This window comes from Pieris brassicae, chromosome 6 (genome assembly GCF_905147105.1).
Source record: "Pieris brassicae chromosome 6, ilPieBrab1.1, whole genome shotgun sequence".
Classification (NCBI taxonomy): domain Eukaryota; kingdom Metazoa; phylum Arthropoda; class Insecta; order Lepidoptera; family Pieridae; genus Pieris; species Pieris brassicae.
The window spans coordinates 14,087,244-14,106,396 of record NC_059670.1 but is presented as its reverse complement, the minus strand read 5'-3'; the positions used below and the strand labels follow the sequence as shown (position 1 = coordinate 14,106,396).

Genomic DNA, 19,153 nt, shown 5'->3' with positions numbered 1-19,153 from the left:
GCTATACTATTTTGGTTTATTATAGTTGCTAACTCTCAGAGCGGATAACCTGGAATCAAGTTCTGGTGAAACAATAAACAGTTAGTGAGCATAAAATACGTAATAATATGATAAATTAAATAAATACCGATATGTCTTTTGCTCCATACAAACATATTCAAATTTACGAAACCACAACGTCTGCGTCTCTATTCTGGCTTTATTCTACTACTCTGCTTCTTCTAAGTACCAGTAGTTCCACGCTCCATTCGCTAATTCTTGGACCACGATCTACCATGTTGAAGGCTTACTTCAATGCCATCTTCAAAGACTTTTATTTATAATATTAAAAGGGTATTATTATAATTATTATTGTAGTATACTGCATTAATGTTTCCACTGGATTAAAACTTCCAAATACGTTATATCTATGAACATTAATTATTAGAATCAGACAACGATGTTTGATAAATAACTTTAGATAATCATGAATATACCAGCCATAATGAGAATCATTCACTCGTCCATATTAACACATATATACTTTATGTAACGTTCTGTTATAAAATCAATACCGTGCCTAATATTTGTGCTAACTTTGTACATGTTAAATTGAAACCTATTCGGCAGTTCATTGGGGAATAAAATCGTAGTTTTAACTGAAATTTACGGGCGTCTCAACTTATTTATTTACAGTTGGAGGCTGATTTAGGTGAAGCCGTCTGCTTGAATTGTGTTTTAGCTTAAGGCACTATCATACGTGTTGCGATCTTGCAGTTGTTTACACACTTGATGTAGACTAATACTTTTACTTTATATAATATAACAAATATTGGTTTTATGCTACGAAACTACTAAGTAAATTTTAGCGGGGACAACTAGAATCATCTTTATATTTTATTTGACGTTCAAAAGTGACATTTTAGGTTGTCTTATTGAAATAAATGTTGGAGAGCAGTGTTGGCCTAGTGGCTTCAGCATGCGACTCTCATCCCTGAGGTCGTAGGTTCGATCCCCGGCTGTGCATCAATGGATTTTCTTTCTATGTGAGCATTTAATATTAGCTCGAACGGTGAAGGAAAACATCTTGAGGAAACCGGCTTGCCTTATACTAACTATATAGCAAGCAACTCTTGTGATCTCAGCCAGTATAATGACTTGTGACTGAGGTTTAAAAAATATCAAATTAAGTAAAATGACAATCACACACATTACTCGTGAACACAGCACAAAACATTTGTTGATTCCAGGCTCGCCAAACTGTAGCAATACCATTGATTCCATTTCTTAATCGGGAATGTGTACGCTTGAACACGACTTCATGCTATGTACATAGATAGACAAGAGAATCTATATAAGCTTTAGTCTATTTTAACTAGCTAAGTAACGAAGGAAAAAGAGAGCTTGCCAAGATATATTCAGTAAAATAAGATAATAAAAGCTAAAATAAGTATGAGAGAGTGCAATTATTAAACCAATTACCGTCTAAAATTCGTAAAATTTGTGCGTTTAACCAATTCAAAAGGGCATTAAAGCAACATCAGAATGTGCCTAGTAGACTTAAATTAGGACGGCTGATGGCAACGCGTATCTCGTATATATTAAGTTTCTTATGTAAATAAAAATATTTTTTTCTATTAAGATATAAAGTTGTTTAAATACAAAGCTGACAAGTTCATACTAAATTTTTCATTCATTTTAGGCTGCATTAGGCTTTATCCATCCATCCATCTTAAATGTTTGTTGCAATTCTTGATTTATTTACATTTATATTGAATCCAAAGTATTAGTTAGTAGCTATTTACATCACTTAATAATAATAATAATAAATTATTTATTTGCAAGAAATTGGTACATTTACGATCAATTATAAAAATCCGCACAATCAGCCATATAAATATAGGCATGCAAATGTTGTATTAATTCTCATTAAGTAATATAATAAGAACAATACAAGCTACTGATAATTGTTGTCAAACTTGTTGCCTTAAAAAAATTAGTTTAGGACTATATATTAAATTTGAGTTAGGAGTTTATTAGTCAAAAGAACAAAAATAACAAAATAAGTATACAGTCTTACATTATTAAGGCAATACATTGTACTATTGGTGAACAAGCAGGCTGAGCAAAAATCTAAGAAAAATCGATATAATGAATAACGTTACCAGTGTGAAGGTACCCTTAACTAAAGTTACAACCATAAAAAGTCAGTTGCATTAATTTCAGACCCTGGGTATGATTTATACTCTGTGAATTAGCCCCAGAGAGTTCCTTCATAATTCAGAAACGACTACTGTAAAATACAATGTTATTTGTAGGAATTGTCGAGAACAGACGAAACTGTAGTGTTTTCACTATTGAAATATTAATTTTATCGACTTAATATTTTGCACCCATTCTTCTTATATGTACCATTCTTATTTTTTAGTAAGTTATAAGTGGCCTTGATTTATCCAAGTAACATTAGCTAAATCATGCAAGCAAATCTCCAAGAAATAAGAACCGAATTCTTCTCCCAGGCTAAGAGTGATTGGACTGTAACTCTCAAGGTAGTAAACACTATAACGCATCGTTTCTCAACTATTTTTATGTCGCGAACCACGAAGAAGCCAAAAAGTTAAGTAAAACAGTCTAGTGACACCTATAATTACTCATTCTTTTAATAAACGAATCTTTTGTACGTATATGTAGTTTGTATTTATTATTATTCAACACACGGCGATCTCCCCAAGGCTTACGTCCAAATATTTGCCTATAACTTTTTTTGAAATTACCAATGAATTACTTTTTACTATGAACACATATGGTGTAATGAAAATCAAGAATATTTTGAATATTTTATTTCAATACGATACGACAATTGAGTAACAACAAAATTTTTAATCCTAACATTTATTTGATAATTAAGATGTATTTTACATACTACAGCCCCTTTATCGATACGTGAAGACAATCTAGTTTGGAGCATTAACGTCTGATTCCATAGAGAACTGAGTGATAGCTGATTGAACTAAAATTAAGTTCTAAAAGGGCCTTAAACTAATGAATTTAAATTTGTAAATAAAACCTTAATTCGAAAATTACCAACAAAAATAGTAGACTTATTTCAATCAACTATGGATAAAATGTATTTTTGTTACACGAAATACATCCACAGCCAATTGATTCGTCAGTAGGTAGTACTAAAAACATCAGTCTTTTAAAATAACATTGAACAATGGCTACGCCTAACTTTTAATATTTACACAGTTCAGATAATCCTAAATCATATGTATTTCACCTGCCAATTGATATTAAAATAAAATTCAATAAATAAACTTCAGTTGGTGCGATAGAGACGCTGTAAAAGAAGTTCAAGTTACTTAATTCTAAATTAATGGCAGTAATAAAGCCTTTAGAAGGCGTCACCCACACTAACCTTAGAATATAAAAAAAAACCATCAAAACTTTAAGAGATATAAATTGCTGCGACCTTTTTAACAATTTTGTTACCTTTCTGTAAATTGCCAAACTGGATGGCTACATTGACAAGTCAATTGTCAAATTTGAAATTTACGAATGTACGTACAGAGTTTCAAAACAGTATCAGAAAGAACAGATTTGATTAGCTACACACACTTATCTCTCATGGAAATATTAGGTCCTTACATATGAAATTGGCGTATTTCGTACTGGCCACTTTAATCACGATGTTCTTATCTTTGGTAAGTAATTCCAAATTCAAATTTATACAGCTATTTACTCATGTATTTGTGCTTCGATGACCGTCATTCATTTGTTTTTTTTCTTCTGTTTCTTTCTGTTTGCGTCACTCATTTTACAAAATGGAAAACTTAAAGTATCGCATTATTTACGAATACGAGTTCCGCCGTGGCACTAGTGCTGCGGAAACGACTCGAAGGGCGAATGATGTGTATGGCGGTCATGTTTCAAAAGAAAACACAGTTCGTTTTTGGTTCCAACGTTTTCGTTCCGGAAATTTCGAACCGCAGAACCAGCCCCGTGGACGGCCTGAGACCCAAGTTGATAATGAAGTATTGAAGGCTATTGTGGAAGCGGATCCATCGCAAACCACGTCAGAGTTAGCTGCAGGCTGCGGTGTTAGTGATAAAACTGTTTTAATTCACTTGAAGCAAATTGGGAAGATTAAAAAGCTTGAAAGGTGGGTACCTCACGAATTGACTGAAGCAAACCGGCAAACGCGCGTCGACTGTTGCGTTACATTACTGAACCGCCACAATAATGAAGGTATTTTAAACCGAATCATTACCTGTGATGAAAAATGGATCTTTACGATAATCGGAAGCGCTCAGCGCAATGGTTGGATCCTGGCCAGCCAGCCAAATCCTGCCCCAAGCGAAAATTAACCCCAAAAAAGTTACTTGTAAGCGTTTGGTGGACTAGTGCCGGTATTGTTCATTGCAGTTTTCTCAAATCTGGCCAGACTATTACGACTGATGTCTATTGTCAGCAATTGCAAACCATGATGGAAAAGCTAGCGGCTAAACAACCTAGGCTGGTCAATCGCTCCACGCCACTGCTACTTGCTACACGACAACGCTAGACCACATACTGCACAACAGACGGCTACCAAATTAGAAGAGCTTCAATTGGAATGTCAGAACTGTGTGTGAACAAATTACCATTTTTTTAGAAATTTGGACAACTTCTTGCAAGGGAAAATTTTTTACTCTGATGGGGCAGTCCAAATCGCCTTAACAGATTTTTTTGATTCCCGTCCGACTGGTTTTTTTAGTAAAGGGATCAATGAACTACCTAATAGATGGCAAAAGTGCATAGAAAACAATGGTTCATACTTTGATTAATTAAATATATTATATTTAAAAGTATTCGTTCCTCCTAATTTTGTTCCTCCCATACAAAACGCCAATTTCATATGTAAGGACTTACACATTACGTATTTTTACACAGATAAATTTTATCTGTGTAAAAATATTAGGTATAATTGTATTCTTATACATAAACAACATTACTTATGATATGGTTTAATTCATTATAAAACTTATATTTTTATCTGTGGTGCGGAGTTCGGCAGTGACCTGAAAGTAGGAAATTAATTTAAAATTCGTTTAACCACATACTTTGAACGTGCCGTGGTCTGTGAAGTATTTCGGGCCAGAAATTAATACATTCTATACAGAATAACTTAATGTTTTAGTGGTGTCACCACTTGCATACTATTCTACTGTTAATTATTTCATTAAAAACTTCCTAAAAATAATATTAATGTCAAGTTTTTTTAAAAATCAATTTTATAAGATTGTGTTTCTTAAACTGAACACTGAACGACACTTTCAAGACCTCGTGGTTGAAATAAATAGGATTTTTTTTATCATCACACTAACTTGACATGGATACAAATTTAATTTTTAGTGATTAAAAACTCTTTTCATGGTATTGTTAATATAATGAAAAGTTGTGACTTCTTATAACTTCTTATAATAGTGTAACATTTCAATACATTTATCACCGTCGAACATTAGGTGCGACGTACGTTAAGTGGGACATTTACAAATAATGTAAATATTATTTAATTTTTAAATAACATATATTCATAATAAAAATAAGGATACTCACGTCTTGGCATAGCTGATACCGTGGCTTTTGATGTGCTATCGCTATCATCGGACTCTGATCGGTTAGCGAAACTAGTCTCTGTAAAAGAATTATATTAAGTAAGTGTTACGGCTTGTTACTACGTGATGGTTTTGATATGATGAAACACAGTCTGACAATCGTCCTTACGTCTTTAAACCTAAATATTTATACAATTAATATTATATATATGCAAGTTTAAATCAAATTCATTCCTATATAATGAGAAAACTTTCTTGTTACAATTATTTACATATTAACAAGTTAAAAGCGCTACAAAACTTAACTTTAGATATTGATATTTATTTCAACAGGCAAGTAAGTCATCCGTGCCTGACAGACACTGTTGACTTTTTGTGTTTATCGGTGTTTTCCTTCACCGTACGAGCGTGTTAATTGCGTACGTAAAAATAAAGTTGGGTACAGCCAAAATTTGAACCTACGACCTCAGGGATGTAAACTGCATGGTCAAGGCAAGCTAAGACTCCTATTTAATTCTCTACTTATATACATTATACGGACTATTGGATATCGCTCTTAGTCAGTTTATTAGGCCAAAAAAGTATTACAATCTTTATGTAGTTCCCACTGTTGCGTTCGCTTCAGTAATTGTGGGATGTGAGAGTAAATACACAATCAAAATGTAATAAGTAAAGTTAACTATAAAATTCCTTAAAAACTTATTCCGTTGGACGGCCGCAGGATCGGTGGATAATAATAAACGACACAAATATAAGAGTCTTCCAACTTCGATTTTGTTCCCTTTGGAGTAGAAACTCATGGGTTGTATCGCAATACAGATTAGAGGTACACTGCCACAGGGATTAAACTTTTAAATTTGCTTTAATTTTTAAATCATTATTACTAGGTTATTACTATAATTATTACTAGGTTTTAATAAACAATTTTATATCAGTTGTAACCCTCAACTAAAATATTCAATATAAGGCGATACTGAGTTACGAGACTGAGTACAATATATTTGATGAAAATTAAGAGAATTGATTCAAAAAAGTATCTAACACACATTAATCTCAGTGAACGGTGCAATCGATCAGCTGTTAGATAGAAGTAGCCGGGTAACAGAAGTCATTAATTTCACTAAATTACAACAAGACTGATGGCGTACGTTTCTATTCATTGATACGAAAAATTTCTTAAGTATATTAAGAAATTTGTTGGAACCTGATGCATCTAAAACATCAATATTTTTTTAAAAGGCAAAGTGCCTTTATAGCGTAGGCGAGTATTTGGATCATAGATTAGACACCGGTTATAAATAATTTAACTTTGTTATAATAGGACATTGTAAAATTGTATATGTCATTTGCATGCCTAATTATATATGGCTGATTGTGCGGATATTTGTAGGTGACCGATCTAACCACTGTACCACTATCTTGGTATATAAACGATTATTATTATTATTATTAGTGTTTTGATACAGAGTTCTTGCAGTTCAATTATTGATAGGTAGTATCACAATTTCCAAGTGAAATAAAGAAATTTGAGTTCTGCCTTTTTAAGGGGAACTTCAAATAGTATTTGGATGATAAATGACATAACGGTAGATTGGGAAAAGCATTTCATTTTTTCTCAAATTCTTTTTCTTATTAGTGTTTGTTAATATAACAGTGTTCAAAGTCATTCGTTAAACATAATGGTTAAATAATGTTGACTAAAAACTTAAATAGGTTGACAGATCTAATCAGATGCTGAACGGGTCTCTACGTACTCTGGTATTTAAATCAGTCGTTAGGTAATCGAGCTTTAAATTACGTAACTATTTTGAGATTAGTAAGTTGTGGGGATGTATTCTTTAGGTGTGGGGTCTATCAGGAGCTTCTACCGCATCTACCACGGGAGTGTTCAGAGGTGTTTTTCGGATTAATACATTCATCATCGGACATCGAGGCAGAATACGAAATTCCACCCGTATCACTTCGACGACCGTCGTTCTACAACTGAGTTTATGAAGGCAGATTTCGCTGCGCACCAATTCTATGTGGAACCAGCTGCCCATTGAAGTATTTCCGAACCAACTAGACCTAGGGTTCGCGTAGCAATTACTAAAAGGCCGGTGACGCACTCTCGAGCAGTGTTCGATTGATTTGAGAGGGTCTATGGGCGGCGATATCACTTAACATTAGTTGAGCCTACTGCCCGTTTGCCTAATGTTCTATAACAAAAAACTCTATGATTAATTATACGATTTAATGGACGACTCGAAGCATGATTAATAGCGACGTAAATAACTGTTAAAATTAAGACGTAGTGACTACAAAGTATGACAATTAACGCAGTGACTAAAGCCTACAATTATCCTTAAACTTTGTCAGCAAGTACAATTAATTACAACGTCAATATAACTTTGTTCATCAGAGAAGTCTTGTCAAATGAGCTAAACTTCAAACACATGCAGGTTATGTGGGTTTGATAATTGCGTAGTTCAAACTTTAAGTGGTAGCAATCAAAACTTTTGGTAGGCATTGGAGACATTTAATTATTTTGTAAGGACCCGTGGCTTCGTCTATAATGTACGGATAAATATTGCCTATATTCTGAATATTTTGGTCACCTTCAAAATATTCACATAAAACTAAATAAGACTCATTACAAGAGTGAACTGTCTGATATAAAACTAAACAATGAGTAACATAATTAAGATTGTATCTTTAATCCAAGTAAAGCATTTCAGCTCTTTCAGTCAAATAAAATATTCACTTTGATGAAAACGGAGAAAGCAGTGTTGAAAATAAAATAATGTTTTATTTAGTTGTACTCATCATATAAACAAAAAGAACGTGAACGAATAGGCAAGTAGGTGATCAGGCTTCTGTGCCTAATACGCACTGTTGACTTTTGTGTCTAAATGCCCAGTCCTCTCACATAGTAAAAATATGTATGTATTTCTTGCAAATGTTAATTATTTCATTAAAAAAAAACGGCTCAATTATAAGAGTATTTTCCAACTTCGTTTTCCAATTTTGTTCCCTTTGGAGTAGAGACTCTTGGGCCGTGGGGTTCAAGTGCACAGGCGGTGATTAAAGATTTAGGTTGGCGCCTGGTAGATAGTAGCAGTGACCACAGAACCGGTGCTTTCCTCGCTCAACGAATAAGTATCGCAATACAGCGAGGAAATGCTGCCAGCGTTACAGGTACACTGCCACAGGGACCAAACTTGTTAAATTTGTTTTAATTTTGTTTTTATTAATTTTTAATTATTTTTACTATTTAAAATGAAAATGTAATGTATTCACTTAATAATAATAAATTACAAGTGCAGCAAATTCTGAAACGTCGTTTAAAATATGTAGGCGTATTCGTTTCAGCATTCGTCATATAAACTAATTTTATAGACTCCTGCTCGATACGATTCCCGCCCTCGGGATATATTTGCAATTTATTTCACAAAATAGAAATTCCGTAAATATACAGTTTCCTAGTTGATTAAAACTACAAGTTGGATGGTGATGATGGCGTAATAATATGAAATAAACTCTTTCTTTGAAAAATGATAATGATAAAAAATCTGTTATCTGTTCTTTTCTAAATAATTTAATTTATGTTTGCAAGTTACTACTTTTTGTAGTAAAACCGCCCATTTACATCCTTTGTCTTCATTTATTTAATTTTATTATTCTAAAAAAAAATCAATTTTCATCCTGTTTTGTTAATAATATGTTATTATTATTATTGACATAATTCATAATACACAAATATAGAGTATTTACACGTTGCACTCCGCTTAGTAATTATGTAATTATGTAAATTGTATTATATTTCTGTATGCGACGAAATGTTAATAAATAAATAATAATGCCACGACTTAAGCAGCATTAAAACCAGTAAACCTTATAACCTACCTATTATGTTACAACCTTTTAAGCCTGGACCTCCGATTTCTGTATCTGTTTCGTAATCATTTGTTGCCCCACCTCAGGAATCAGAATGAGAATCACACACTGAAGCCAATTGGCCGATACTGCTCTTATGAAAGCAACATGAAAACCAAATAAAGTTTTGAAATAATCTTGATATTCCGAAAAAAATCTTTATTTAAATTTATCTTAATTTTAAAATCATATATCATTATTAAAAACTGTTCTACGCTCAGTTTTAGGGAAGAGAGATGGGGCAATTTCAATATTTAGAATCGTTAAAAAACTATGTTGATTTACTCACTGACTAACATATTAAAACATCTGATTTATACTTAACAGAGCTGCTGCTATAGTTTTTAAATAAATAAGAAATGAAAGAGTATATTTATTTATTGATCTCATCGGTATTTATTTTTGTAAGTAATAATAAATTAACAATATTTCTTTCGATTTATATGAAATCAAACTTCATGCTTGTAAAAATTCATTTCAAAAATTAAAAAGTTTTTTGATCTGTACACATGTAACTAAAAAAAACAAAATTGTAGTTTTTTTAATGCTCTTTGCTACTTTTGTTTACAACATTATTATCAATTCGAACTTCCTTATTTTCTTATAACTGATTAATATTTTTTATAGATTCAAACCCTAGATTTTTACTTAACATGTTCGTTAACATTGCATACATCAATTTCCCGACGCCATGCCTTATAACGTACGTATAACTTAAACAGCAGCATATAATTTTCTCCCTGTACATATTATATAAGTAATATGAACGATTGACAAAATAAATTATTTATTTCAAAGAAATTATATTATTAAAAAAAATTAGAAGACATGAAAAAGGCTTTATCGACTAATTTATAAGAAGCAACATCACTATTTTAACTTTCCCCCAAACTGAGCATTAGTAAACGGGATCTAATTATTATATCGTAAGGCGTAAGTTAATAATATTGTTTAATTTTAAATTATATTATTTAGAATATTTATTATTGATATTAGTATGAAACGGTATTCTTGCCAACCTTTTATGAATAGGTACGCTCATACCTTGAAGGACCCTAAGTCGGATTGGTTTAGAAATACTTCAGTGGGCAGCTGGTTCAACATAGTGGTGGCGCGCGGCAAAAACTGCCTTAAAAACGCTCAGTTATGGAACAACGATGAGGTGGAACAGGTGGAATTTCGTGTTCTGTCTCGACGTCCGATAATGTAACTTAGCTGTTGGTATAAATCCGAACAACTCCTCTGAACACTCTTCATGGTAAATGCGGTAGACACACCTCACATCTATCTAATTAATTTGCGATATTTGTTTTAAAATAAGTGTTTGATTTGATTGATTTTTAAAATAAAAAAACGTATCGAGAGTTTTTTACGCCAGCTTTTTCTCTCGGCCTTTGTCTTCTTTCACGATGTCTACCTATTCAAATTTTATGACGTGGAATAAGTGATACCTGTATCTTATGTTCCATAATAAACTTATTTGTTTATTTTAGCGCCAAGGGTTCATAGCTCGAAAAGCGATTAGTCGTCGACGATTTCAACCGCTCTTCGTTGAATACCGTCAAGTTGTAGTACCAGGTACTACCGTTTCTCCACATTAAATTGTATACTGTATATGTATATAATATAATGTACATATTGACAGTTTGGTATGGTGAGAACAGTATAATGAGAAGTAAAGAACATATTGTAGTTAACAATAAGTAATATTGTCTTTTGTTAACATAGCTTTTACACATTAAGAAACATCCTTCAAGAAAAGAGCGTACAAATTCTTAAAAGGCCGGCAACGCACTCGCGAGCCCTCTGGCATTGAGAGTGTCTATGGGCGGCGGTATCACTTAACATCAGGTGAGCCTCCTGCCCGTTTGCCCCCTATTTTATAATAAAACAACACTTTTTAAGCGGATTGAAGCTATGTATTATTATTATAAACTTATAATTATTTATACATAATTTTAAATTTCAATTTATTTCCGACGTTTCCCGTGCTTTACAGCGTGCGTGGTCACGGTGACTGAAGACAAAAAGTGTTGTATGTCAAAAGTATCACAGCTGTAGAGAAAGTTGTGTTATCTGTATTACCCCGAAGTTGATATCGGAATTTTGCAATTATTCAATACGTTTAAAAAGGTTTTTCTTAAGTAATTCAAAAACAAAAATGTTATCAAAAAACTCATAAAACCGATTCAATTAAGTGACTACAATAGTAACAAATGGCTGACATGTTAGTTTCGTTTTGAATAGTGTGCGGATAAATCGAACGGAGACGGTTATATTTCAAAGCAGACGTGATCCTGTTAGTGAATGCTGATTCAGCTGGATGTAGAGTTACTGGATGCGGAACTGACCTATTTTAGAAGTCAAACTTCGTCGGGTGTAAGTTGAATTCTAATTCGTCAAAAAGTTGGGTATAAGTTATATTTAAACATTAGAAATTAGAAAAGTTAGTAAGATAAATTATGTTTTCTCTCTAAGCCAGTGGAGAGATAATTGCTAAAATTTATTTCGTAATAGTTGCTATAACTTTATATAAACTCTTTTAATTATAAAGACTTTGCTTTCACATATTACTCAGAAAAATGTACTGACTTAATACATGAATATTTTTAAGGAGCAGTTTGAATTTTATTTTAATTTGTAAATATAATAAAAAAATAATCAGCCTTTTTTAGGTCTGGGTCTCAACTTTCTATATCACATATTCATTTGTCTTAAAATTAGTTCTGGTACTAAGGACTGGACATCATTAATTTAGGGCTTTAATTATTAACACACCTTACTACTAGACATACCAACATGCGCAAGATATATATGACCGAGATAATGATCACCTAAATATATAGTAGTAGCAAGAGCGAACCGTACGTATACTTAAAAAAAAGGCAGCAACGCACTTCCGAGCCTTCTGGCTATGTGAGTGTATAAACCTACTGGGCAGCGGTATAACTCAACATTAGATGTGGCTCCTACCCGTTTGGTTTTTTAAATTATTAATAAAATATAAGTCGTAAGTGCAAAATTGATTTAAAACGTAAGTCATGTTCAGTTAACATAATTCAATGTAGGACTAGAGTGACAATGTATCCGATCGCTCGCTGCGCTTTTATTGTCCCAACTCCGACTTGGAACTGCATTGGCACAATCTAGAATATTGAATTTCCAATAGAGAATAAATCTATGAAAATCATTTTATATTTTCCACTGGTGACAGTTTGTGTGTGAAATAGGTCAAGAAATAAGAGAGAATAGAAGCGACTTGGAACTTTCGACTACTAAATCAACACACACACACACACACACATATATATATATATATAGATTTAAAATAGTTGGTGGATACGTCACAATCAGAGAACTCAACGATCGATTCCACGCACTACTGACATATTGACTTTGTCACATTGACAATTTACATCCTTTAAGATGTCAATGATATTGCCTGGTCTCTTATTATATAATCTCTGACACATATATAGAAATACAATATTGGTGGTAATATGAGACAAAAGTTTCCTTAACTTTTCTTTTTCTTTAACTACATTATTTAATCAAAAGTATAATTGATTTGAAAGTAAAATGTAAAGCACACATATGATATAAATATATAAGTTCAGTATTTCAAATCTTTGTTCAATAATTATATTAATTTATTGAGAAAATTCACTTGCCAGTATCGAATCTTGGTCTTCCAGGTAGTCTGCTGGGTAGATCTTGATTTTCCACGTGGTCAAATGCACGGAATCCGAGGGCAAATTCCGCGTACGGGCTTATCTCAAACATTTCTGTAGCAAACATAATAATGTTACATTCAAAACGCAACATTCATAAAAAAAACCTTACAACGTTTTAGCTAAAACTCGCTTTTTTATGAGACCGCAGACCATTTGAGTGATAAGGACAATATGGACGTTTTACTGTTAATTATTTTGTACAATATATATTTATACAATATAATTTAAAGGACAATTATGAAATAGAATAATATACAAAAATGAAATGCAAATACAGTGCTTCTTTTTTTATTTACTTACCATTTTTACTAGGTTTACGTGGATGTATGGGAGATGTGTATATCCGCGGCGTATGCGCATATCTGTCTTTATTCTCGGAGTGCGACGCGACACTCTCGTTCCGGGATTTTACTTCTTCAGCAATGGAGTGACGGTACTGAGATGAGAAGGTTTGTCTGTCGGAATATTATTATAACTTGAGAGAAATTATAAATTGTTACGTGTGTAATTCAGGTATTAGGTGTGTGTAGGTTTTTGCTTCGATACATTTCTGTATGATACAATATAAGATTTTCTATGGATTGTACTACATCACAATAAACAAAGTACTCTTTTAGTAGTTAAAAAATCAAATAAAGACATGTGTGCAACTCACACGTGGTAGAAGTGAAACCATCAAAGGTTATGGTTTCAAGATAGAGCAATGTTTTAATTTTAAAGTTTAATATCAATCTTTAATTTTGATAGAAACTGAAATAATGTAAAGTTATGTAATAATACACTGTATGTTGCATACTTAATTTTCTTCCACGTTAAATCTTATGAATATGTCTGTCATTTTTTACTGTATCTCTTTCGTTTAATCGACTTTCAAATCATAACGATGCTAAAGAAGTTTTTACTTTAAAAAAATGTGTGCGTGTACTTTAATATACACGTAAGAAGTGAAACTTCTTTAGGACCTTATATTTCGAAAAATGATCTACTAAATGCAACTTTACAGAAATTGGATAAATAAAGTTAAATAAGATAAAATTTAACAAAAGGCTTTTATTATCATAGACATGAACACAAATAATACAATTATTTCATTTTACCTAATTACTACGAAGATTAATACAGAATTTCATTTATTGTAATAGAATTATAACTATCATTGTTATCGTTATTATATATTTTTGTTATTAATTGCGTCGAATCTTTTCGAATCAAACGCGGTAGGGAAAAGAAAAAGATGGCACGTATCGGAACAATGTGAAGCGTAACCGAAAAATGTGACAGTTTTTTTCCAACGCCGACAAAGAAGTTTCGCTTCAAAAAATGAACAAAATATTTTTAAAGACACATCTATTCAGGTGAATCATAAATAAAATCGTTCCATAAAGCTTGCTTTACATTGAATTAAAGTAAACTAGTTTATCATGCACTTACCTATGCCGTTTAACCAGAATACAGATGAAAGCAAGTGAACATATTACGAGTAGAATGGAGCTGCATATTATCACCAACATGTTAAGGTCAAACAGATCTGAAGGAGGGCCGATTTCCTCTACAAAATAAATTTCACATATACAACAGTGAAAGAAGAAATAATACTTTGAGTTTAAAATTGAAAACATCGTGAGACAACCTTTGCCTTAGGGCCAAAAAATCGACGGCGTGCGTCAGGCACAGAAGGCTGATCACCCACTTGCCTATGCGATTTACAAATGATCATGAAACGGATACAGAAATCTAAGGCCCATACCTAAAAAGGTATGTAGCGCCATTGATTTTTTTTAAGTGGAATAAATAAATAGTAATTTCTAACACACTAATATAAAGTATTTACAATATTCTTAACCTATATAGTAGTAATAATAATAATTAAAAATTGATAAATATAAAACTGAACAAATTTTGAAAACAAAGCTTGGTCCCTGTGGCAGTGTACCTTTTGTAGGTCTAATAGTTTTTATGTATGATATGTACTGAGGAAACATACATATTAAGTCAAAAACCGCATCTTTAAAAGACATGCTACTCGTATTTAAACCAAAACGTAGCATAATATCTCACCTCCATCTACGGTTTTCGTAGCATATGTGTAGAGTGTCGTAGCTTTCCCAGCGTCGTTAAGCGCGGTGACTCGTAGTTGATACCACGTAGCAGGTTGAACGGCTACAGCGTAGTGAGATGGAGCACCGAGTGCTGAACGATAGTCGTAGCCCCAGTGATGGGCAACTTCCATTGCCTATATTTTATTTTAATAAATACAATGTTCTTTATATTTAAAAAAAAAACTAAATTCGTATAAAGTGCTAATTGTATGATCAAGACTAGATATAATCGCGGGCTAATGAAATGGGGACCTAAGCTGTATCATATAACATATTGTGACGACGTCGCAACTTTGGATGGTTCGGAAAAATGGTAGTCACACTAAACGTTAGACGAGGCTGTCGTCTAGATATAGACCCAGGTGATGGGTTAAACTCGAGTAAAGATTTAAAACGCTATAAAATTATATTCTAAATGTTCAAATAGAGCCTGTTATAATAATTAAGTTGGATGATACACTTATATAATATATACTTATACTATATATTTGTATTTTTGGAAGTTAACTGGATAGTGTGACACAGAAAACACAGTTAAGAACAAAATATACAGTGTGAAGTTCTCTTATCTTAAAGCGAACTTTTTAACTTATATTAATTTTCATTTCTAATAGTAGTAAAATTATATCAAGTATATCTTTGTTGGAAATGCATCACTATAAAGCAAATAGTGGAGTTATACTTCGAGTGCTATTTATGTTCCCGGAAATAGGTTGCATGCATCGCGTACGATGTTGATGCTTGCATAGAAATATGGAATATGTTACTAGGAATATAACGGAACTTGTTAATATTAAATTAATAATACGAGCTGTAGTTCTCTGTTTAGCATCTAGACGTTCTCGAGAATAAATATTTGTAAATATTTCAACAGATTTTTTTTAGATTCAAAATTATTAACATTATTTTTAAACGGACTACATCGTACACTCCATCATCAGTTTTATAAGTAAAGAGAATTTGATTCAATAAGGTTTATATAATAAAAAATCGTGACTCGTCACGGGACGTCTGGCAGTTGTCAAACATCGAAATTATTTTGTACAAGTATTATGCACAAGAGAACAGATCACGGACGGAATTAAATATAGCATAATGAAAAAAATATTACGAATAATTAACAGAATATGATGGCTATTTATTTTTATTAAAATACAATGTAGTACATACTACTACTGTATATAACTATACAATATCATCGTATAGCATGTTTCAGTAATCGGTTATACGCGATATTTTCTGGAAACAATTCGGTCCATTTTTGACCCCCTATAAATTCGTTGTGGATAAAATTAGAAGTCTCTGTTTTGAGTTATTACGTAACTTTTTAACCTAGCGATACTTACTGACCATATCAATATTAAAAATCTTTTATGTTTTTAATATGTAGATTGACTTGGGCAATCGTACTAAATATACGTATGACTTGTGAGATACATTGTGTTTCGATACGAGGGCTAAGTCAATGTATACATTTTTTTAAATAATGATATGGTCAGTATAAGATGTCGCTTTGTTAAGTGCGAGACTTGTTTTTTTTACAATTTATGTTTTTGATAGTATAGATGTTTCATGTCAAAAGTATGTCTAACATTATTTTTTATGTTAGGTATTTTTTAATTAAGATTTGAACGTATTTGTCACAGCGCAACTTAATATATTGCCATGTATATCAAATTACTATTAAGGGCTGTATTTATCACTGTAGTTGTATTTAATCCCTTTCCATAAACATGTTAATAAAAGTAAATTATAATGACGGTCGCTGCAAGAGATATGACAACTCACCGCTCTATTATCAGCCCGGTGCCATACATTAGACCCCAGAGGTCTGTAGTCAACATCCCACTTGGTGATGTCACATCCACCGTCATCCCATCCACTCAGTTGTATATAGATGTGTGTGGCGTTACTCCAAAGCCAATCAGTGGTAGGGGGTGATATTGGGGCTATACAGAAGGTTCTTATTTGATTTACATTGTTACCATAAACTTTATCTGTGTATGTATTTATTAACGTTATAATTCATTACTTTTCAGTCATTTTAAATACTACTTTGATTGTTGGCAGCTCTCGTTTGTAAAAAACATACGTAAAAAACACGATCAAAATAGTCACATAAAATATGTAAAAAAAATTGTAACTTTGAAAAAAGTTTTGGAAGTACTCACCTCCACCTAAGGTCGTAATATCGACATGAGCGGGCGCAGATGTCCCAACGTTATCTGTAGCAGTCACTCTGACGGAGTACTTGGTGCCGCACTTAAGACCTGATAGCGTGTGTTGTTGTATTCCTGCAAGGCGCGTTTCTTGGACAACTGGCCACGCTTCCTGCCACGGCCCATCACCCTCACGCCATGTTAGATTGTAACCTAAAAAGTATATATAATAGATATCGTTATACGATGTTTATTTTATTAAATGTAATTACGAAAGTAAAAAAATAGAGGAATAATTTTAGGTATTTCACTATCAATTTAAGGTATTTAACAAGATTAAAAAAAACAAGTTAGATTAAGTTACTATAGATTCTATAAAATTGTTTCTCAATACGGTCTTAACAAAATTCATTCAAGATTGTTTATACCGCACGCCTATATATTAAGTACCCGTTAAAACGATTATCTTGGCAAGATAGCGACGATAGTAACTGCACTACGACGCACAAAGCTGGTAAACACGTAAACAAACGTGTAATTAGTCTTAAGTCCATATTTGAATTCGTAGGTCAAGTCAAAACGTCTTGAGCGCTGTCAAATATGCCAAAATTCATACAGCATTTTTTTGACAGCTCTCGAGATTAGATATAAGCGAGATTGACGTTTTAGATTATTGTTCTTAAACTACTTTAATACCCTTGTATTATATTTCGATCAAATACAATCTTCGGTGTGATTAAATTCTAAAACAGATTAGATGAGGATGTAGTGACTCAAAATTTTTTAATCACGGATTTTTGAGAGAAGATGGACAAAGAAAGTAACGTACTACCAGTATGTTACCTTCTTTGTCTTCTTCTACGGATGGAAAGAGAATCAAGGAAAATCAGGTAAGGCGTTGGGCGGACATCGTAAGAAGAATAGCCAGGGTTTAAGGATATAGAGTATATAGAAGGACTGATCAACATAGCGACATTTGGAGGAGGCATTTGTCGACAAAGTGTGAGTGTCAAGCTGATTTAATATATAAAACAAATTCAAAAATTTGATCGATTAATTGCCAGTTCTTCTCTTACGTTCTATGCCCTTGATTTGAGAACTGGCAGTAAATGTAAAATTAGAAGCTTTTTATATACATTTCTGTTTTAGACTTACATTTTATTAACTATTTGAATAAATGATTTTGAATTTTATTATATTTATGTTTTACACATATTACACTGAAAATTCCATGCATCACTGAAATAGCCTGTTTCTTTCAGATTAAAAAAAAATATTACATGAAAATTTATTATATGTTTTACATATCTCGAAGTACAACAACAGTATGCCGGAGCGTGTAAAGCCGGAGATTAGGTAAATAATGAAATTGTGTTCGTTTCGTTATAGATGTATTGTGTGAGATAGTTTATAATATAAATTGTTACTTGTAATTAAAAATACTCACTAATCCCATATGTCAGCGTATCATTATTAGTCTTCAATTCATCCCACTCAATGACAATTGAGTCTTTAAATGGAGTGGCTCTCAATGTGGGTGGATCTGGGAGAGGCAGTACCTTGACTGAGTACACGACTGAATCCGATCCATAGAGGTTTTTCGCTAGGCACGTGTAGTTACCACTGAGGGATTGGTCTATATCTAAAAAATATAATTGCAGGTTGTACAG

At 32.5% G+C, this 19,153-nt stretch overlaps 1 protein-coding gene across 1 annotated transcript in view; it reads right to left on the bottom strand.

Annotated features, from left to right (window-relative positions):
• Window positions 1-4,887: 4,887 nt before the first annotated feature.
• LOC123711430 (Down syndrome cell adhesion molecule-like protein Dscam2) overlaps window positions 4,888-19,153 on the bottom strand; it is a 59,488-nt gene continuing 45,222 nt past the window's right edge. The window contains exons 24-32 of the mRNA XM_045664011.1: window positions 18,931-19,125; window positions 17,496-17,696; window positions 17,113-17,273; window positions 15,284-15,458; window positions 14,657-14,774; window positions 13,526-13,680; window positions 13,163-13,276; window positions 5,578-5,655; window positions 4,888-5,039 (exon numbers count right to left, since the gene is read on the bottom strand). Coding sequence (XP_045519967.1) covers window positions 5,011-5,039; window positions 5,578-5,655; window positions 13,163-13,276; window positions 13,526-13,680; window positions 14,657-14,774; window positions 15,284-15,458; window positions 17,113-17,273; window positions 17,496-17,696; window positions 18,931-19,125 — 1,226 coding nt within the window. The 3' untranslated portion in view covers window positions 4,888-5,010. The remainder of the gene's footprint in view (window positions 5,040-5,577; window positions 5,656-13,162; window positions 13,277-13,525; window positions 13,681-14,656; window positions 14,775-15,283; window positions 15,459-17,112; window positions 17,274-17,495; window positions 17,697-18,930; window positions 19,126-19,153) is intronic.